At 59.6% G+C, this 5,989-nt stretch overlaps 1 protein-coding gene across 1 annotated transcript in view; it reads left to right on the forward strand.

The window, feature by feature from the left end:
- Positions 1 to 5,982, forward strand: part of LOC107116955 (F-box/WD repeat-containing protein 7-like) — a 7,088-nt gene extending 1,106 nt beyond the window's left edge. The window contains exons 3-9 of the mRNA XM_015418984.1: positions 537 to 660; positions 822 to 958; positions 2,344 to 2,457; positions 2,551 to 2,732; positions 4,327 to 4,552; positions 4,648 to 4,858; positions 5,705 to 5,982. Coding sequence (XP_015274470.1) covers positions 537 to 660; positions 822 to 958; positions 2,344 to 2,457; positions 2,551 to 2,732; positions 4,327 to 4,552; positions 4,648 to 4,858; positions 5,705 to 5,973 — 1,263 coding nt within the window. The 3' untranslated portion in view covers positions 5,974 to 5,982. The remainder of the gene's footprint in view (positions 1 to 536; positions 661 to 821; positions 959 to 2,343; positions 2,458 to 2,550; positions 2,733 to 4,326; positions 4,553 to 4,647; positions 4,859 to 5,704) is intronic.
- Positions 5,983 to 5,989: the final 7 nt, after the last annotated feature.

The raw sequence follows: 5,989 nt of genomic DNA on the forward strand, positions 1-5,989 counted from the left end.
GGAGGGGGGGCCAGGCACGGGTGGTCAAGAGGCTGCACCGGGCTGGGGGGGGAGGAGCGGGGGGGGAAGAGGCCAGGCGGGGGGCTGCTCTCCTGCTCAGGCTGAGAAGAGCCCCGCTGGGTCCCGCTAGCCATTCCTCCCGTGCATCCACCGCCCTCCTGGCTGGACTCGGGAGGCCGCTGTTGCTTCCGGACTCTCCCTTCGGAGGCTTGATGGCTCTGAACGTGGAGTGGGGGCTGCCGGGGGAAGTGGGTTGCTGGGAGTTGCATTGCTGGGAGTTCAGGCCCAGAGAGCTGTTGTGGTGGTGAAGCAGTTAGTGCACCCCTGCACATCTCGCAGCCTGAACTACCGAGGGGATGGAGAAGGGACGCGGGTAGGTGGGGGGGGGCTCCCCCCAACGCAGGCCGGCCCTGGCCCTGGCCCTGGCCCAATGGCACTCGGGGGCTTGGTGCTCTCGAGGGCTTCTGTTGTTGTTGCTGTTGGGGGAGGGCGGGGGGCTTCGCTCCTGACGCCTGGCCCCTTCTGCCTCTCTGCAGCTGGCGCTCTACGTGCTCTCCTTCCTGGAGCCCCGCGACCTGCTGCGTGCCGCCCAGACGTGCCGCTACTGGCGCATTTTGGCCGAGGACAACCTGCTCTGGCGGGAGAAGTGCCGGGACGCAGGTGAGGCCTCCTGCCCGGCTCCCGCCCGGGGTGGGGTGGGGTGGGGAGGGAGAGTGCCCCCCCTCCCCTCCCGCCTCCCCTCCCGCCTCTCTCTCTCTCTCTCTCTCTCTCTCTCTCTCTCTCTCTCTCTCTCACGGGGGGGGCCCTCTGTGTTCTTGCAGGCATCGAAGAGCCGTTGAGCCTGCGCAAGCGGCGGCTGCTCAGCCCGGGCTTCATGTACAGCCCCTGGAAACTGGCCTTCCTGCGGCAGCACCGAATCGACATGAACTGGCGGGGTGGGGATGCGCGGCACCCCAAGGTAACGCGCTGCTCGGCGTGCCTGAGGACGCCGCCCTCCTCCTCCTCCGGGGGCCCCCCCGGCACGGGGCTGGGCTCAGGACACACACACACGGGGGCTGCCGCCAGGGGTTGCCCTGCTAGCTGTGTGGCGTGCGCTTTGGGTCCTCAGCGGGCAGGAGCCCACGCAGGGGCCAGCAGCGGCAGGGGCGCCTTGGGGGCTGCCGGCTCTTGCACAGCTCCAGGCAGGATGGCGGTGCTCAGTGGCACTGCATCTGGGGTGGGGCTCCAGTTTCTGACGGATGGCGACAGGGCTGGGACTCCTCCGGCCACCTGGGCAGCAAGTGCGAGGAGCGGTCCTGTCCCACGATGAACAGCCACGGGGCTGCGCACAGAATCCCCACAAGGCTTTAGAGTTGCAGAGGGTATCGTGTGCTGTTATTCAGTTCTGTATTTTGATGGTCAAGCAGGCTAGTGGCCAAAGTAATTCCAACTGCAGAATGCAACAGGTTGGATCCTGTGCATCCTTGGTGGTTCTGGTGCAAGTGGATCTTCCCCGTAACATTCCCCCAGCAGCTGCCAGTGTCCACCAGAACGGGCAATGGGGGTAGGGGTTTATTTGGGGTATCTGTGGGCAATGAAAGGGGCCATCCAGGCTGGCAGAACTAGCCCACCAGCCTCTTACTCCAGATTTAGAATCCTAGAGTTGGAAGGGACCTCCAGGGTCACCTAGTCCAACCCCCTGCACAGGGCAGGAAATCCACAAATACATCTCTCCCCCCACACACACACACACACCCAGTGGCCCCTGCTCCATGCCCAGAAGATGGCAGAAAACCCTCCAAGATCACTGGGGGCCAAACTGGCCTGGAGAAAAATGGCTTCCTGCCCCCAAAGTGGCGATCGGCATTTCCCCGGGCGTATTAGAAAGGGCCAGGAGAACCCTAAGCCCTGAGGCTGCAACCCTCCCTGCCCTCCCTTCTCGGGATCTGACTACGGTCACACAGAATCAGCCACCTGTAGCCTCTGTCTGAGAACCGCCCAAGAAGGAGAGCCCACCACCCCCTCCCGAGGAAGCCTGTTCCCCCGAGGGACCGCTCTGTCAGGAAGTTAGAAACACCAGCAACCCCCCCCCCGGGGGGGCCGGGCGAAGCGTCATCACCACTGTGGGGAGACCAGGCTTCCCAGGGGACGGGTGGTCGAGCTGCATGAGCTGTGCTGGGGTCCCACCAGGACTCGGGGGGGGGGGCGTGATCTCCCCCCACTTCCTTGGCCTCAGCAACTCGGCAGTACCTGCATTAGACCGAACTCCCCCTTTCGGCCCCCCCCGGGAAGTCCCCCCCCCCCCGCCCGCCCCACGGGCAGCAGCCGCAGCGCCACCGAGTCCTTTGCTCTCTCCCTGGCCAGGTCCTGAAAGGGCACGACGACCATGTCATCACCTGCCTCCAGTTCTGCGGCAACCGCATTGTCAGTGGCTCGGATGACAACACACTCAAGGTCTGGTCGGCTCTCACGGGGGAGGTAAGCCTGGATCCCGTCTGTCTCCACATCCCACCCCTGCGGCGCTCGTTGTTGTTCCCTCCCGCTCTCTCAGCGCCTCTCCTCCCCCTCCAGTGTGTGCAGACTCTCGTGGGACACACCGGCGGCGTCTGGTCCTCCCAGATGAGGGACAACATCGTCATCAGTGGCTCCACCGACCGGACCCTGAAGGTGTGGAATGCAGACACAGGGGAGTGCGTGCACACCCTCTACGGGCACACGTCCACCGTGCGCTGCATGCACCTCCATGACACCCGGTAGGTGAATTGGGTGGGGGCGGCAGGAGGGGGTGAACATAAGAGACGCCAATGTTGGATCAGGCCAAAGGCCCATCCAGGCCAACACTCTGTGTCACACAGTGGCCAAAAACACCAGGGGCCTTCAAGAGGTCCACCAGTGGGGCCAGGACATTAGAAGCCCTCCCACTCTTGACCCCCCACCAAACACCAAGAAGACAAGAGCATCCCTTGCCCCAGAGCCCCTATCTATACCTTGTGGCTAATAGTCACTGATGGACCTCTGCTCCATATGCCTATCTAATTCCCTTTTGAAGCCATCCATGCTTGTAGCCGCCACCACCTCCTGTGGCAGTGAATTCCAAGTGTCAATCACTCTTTGGGTGAAGAAGTACTTCCTCTTATCCGTTCTAACCCAACCGCTCAGCAATTTCATTGAGTGCCCACAAGGAATTCTTGTATTGTGAGAAAGGGAAGAAAGTACCTCTTTCTCTACCTGCTCTTTCCCATGCATAATCTTATAAACCTCAATCATGTCACCCCTCAGTCGTCGTTTCTCCAAGCTAAAGAGCCCTAAGCGCCTTAACCTTTCCTCATAGGGAAAGTGTTCCAACCCTTTTATCATTCGAGTTGCCCTTTTCTGCACTTTTTCCAAAGCTATAATATCCTTTTTAAGGTGTGGTGACCAGAACTGCACACAGTATTCCAAATGAGGTCGCAGCATTGATTTATATAGGGGCATTATGATATTGGCTGATCTGTTTTCAATACCCTTCCTAATAATCCCCAGCATAGCATTGGCCTTCTTTATTGCAGTCACATACTGTCTCGACATTTTCAGTGAGTTATCTACTACAACTCCAAGATCTCTCTCTTGATCAGTCTCTGCCAGTTCAGACCCCATCAACGTGTATTTATATTTAGGATTTTTGGCTCCAATGTGCATCACCTTGCACTTGGCCACATTGAACCCCATTTGCCATGTTGACGCCCACTCGCCCATCCTTGACAGATCCCCTTGGAGTGCCTCACAATCCTCACTGGTTTTCACCACCCTGAACAACTTCGTATCATCCGCAAATTTAGCCACTTCACTGCTTACTCCCAACTCCAAATCATTAATGAACAAGTTAAAAAGCAGTGGACCAAGTACTGATCCCTGTGGTACCCCACTGCTTACACCCCTCCACTGGGAGAACTGCCCATTTATACTCACTCTCTGTTTTCTATTAATTAGCCAGTTTTTGATCCATAAAAGGACCTGTCCTTCTATCCCATGATTTTTGAGCTTACTTAGGAGCCTTTGATGAGGAACTTTATCAAAAGCTTTCTGGAAGTCAAGGTAAACAATATCTATTGGATCCCCCTTGTCCACATGTTTGTTCACCCCCTCAAAGAACACTAACAGGTTAGTGAGACAAGATCTTCCCTTACAGAAACCGTGCTGAGTCTGCCTCAATAGGTTTTGTTCATCTATGTGCCTACTAATTCTTTCCTTAATAATGGTTTCCACCAATTTACCCGGCATCGACGTCAGACTGACTGGCCTCCAGGTGGGGCAGCCCCGCCCCCTCCCCCAAATGGCTCAGCCCCAGACGCTTCCCTTCCTTTGCAGGGTGGTGAGTGGGTCTCGGGATGCTACTCTCCGCTTGTGGGACATCGAGACGGGGCAGTGCCTGCACGTGTTGATGGGCCACGTGGCGGCCGTGCGCTGTGTCCAGTACGATGGTCAGAAGGTGGTGAGTGGCGCCTACGACTACACGGTGAAGGTCTGGGACCCAGAGACAGAGAGCTGCATCCACACCCTGCAAGGCCACACGAACCGCGTCTACTCCCTGCAGGTCAGTGCCCGGGGCTGCCCCCCTCCTGCCTGCCCGCCCGCCGAGTTCAGCCGCTAGCAACGCTGAGCTTGCCGTGCCTCTGTCTCCTGCTGCAGTTTGACGGGAGCCACATTGTCAGTGGTTCTCTGGACACGTCGATTCGGGTGTGGGATGCAGAGAGTGGCAACTGCCTCCACACGCTGATGGGGCATCAGTCCCTGACGAGCGGCATGGAGCTGCGGGACAACATCCTGGTCTCTGGCAACGCCGACTCCACCGTCAAGATCTGGGACATCAAGACGGGCCAGTGCCTGCAGACCCTGCAAGGTGGGTGCCGGGGGGGGGGCCCTGTGGCGTGGCTTCCAGCCGCTGGCCGAGCACTGAAGCCTCATCCGAGGGGAGAGGTCCTTTGGGTCACAAAAGCAGCCAGGGCTGGATATTATTGTCTTGAACACTCGCACACTCCCCCCGAACCTGCCTTCGCAGACACACACCCCCGGGCCCATCAAGGTCAGTCTTATCCATGCAGACGGGCAGTGGCTCTCTGGGGTCTCAGGCAGAGGAAGTCTTCCACATCACCTCCTGCCTGGTCCTCTTAAGGGGAGGTGCTTCTGGGGGATTGAGCCCGGGGCCTCCTGTGTGCCAAGCAGATGCTCTGCCACTGAGCCACAACCCCTCCCCATTGGCCTGCCTGCAACCATGAACGTCAGAGAACAGAAGAGAGAAGCCCGTGTTGGATCAGGCCAAGGGCCCATCCAGTCCAACACTCACTCTGTCACACAGTGGCCAGAAATACCAGGCGCCATCAGGAGGCCCAGCAGTGGGGCCAGGACATTAGAAGCCCCCCCTCCCACTGTGGCCCCCCTCCCCCAAGCACACAGAGCGTCCCTTGCCCCAGACTGAGAGTCCCTACCTGTACCTTGTGGCTCATAGCCACTAGTGGACCTCTGCTCCATATGCTGATCTAATTCCCTCCTGAAGCTGTCCAGGCTTGTAGCCACCGCCACCTCCTGTGGCAGTGAGTCTGACCCCTTCTTTGGTCTCTTGTCCATGGTCAGTAGCCTCTGAATGTGTGTCCACACAGCTAAGACCCGGGGGGGGGGGAGCCCTGGTAGCTGCTGCTCTGAGGGAATGGCGGTCCGGGGGGGGGGGGGGGGGGACCCTCCCTCGCAGGTCCCAGCAAGCACCAGAGTGCCGTGACGTGCCTGCAGTTCAGCTCCAAGTTCGTGGTGACCAGCTCCGATGACGGCACGGTCAAGCTGTGGGACCTGAAGACGGGCGAATTTGTGCGCAACTTGGTGGCCCTGGGGAGCGGGGGCAGCGGGGGGGTGGTCTGGCGCATTCGGGCCTCGAACACCAAGCTGGTTTGTGCCGTCGGAAGCCGCAACGGGACTGAGGAGACGAAGCTGCTGGTGCTGGACTTTGACGTGGCCCTGAAATGAGGCCGTGGAGCTGCCG

Source organism: Gekko japonicus, unplaced genomic scaffold (genome assembly GCF_001447785.1).
Source record: "Gekko japonicus isolate JY-2015 unplaced genomic scaffold, Gekko_japonicus_V1.1 scaffold3134, whole genome shotgun sequence".
NCBI classification, from domain to species: Eukaryota; Metazoa; Chordata; class Lepidosauria; order Squamata; family Gekkonidae; genus Gekko; species Gekko japonicus.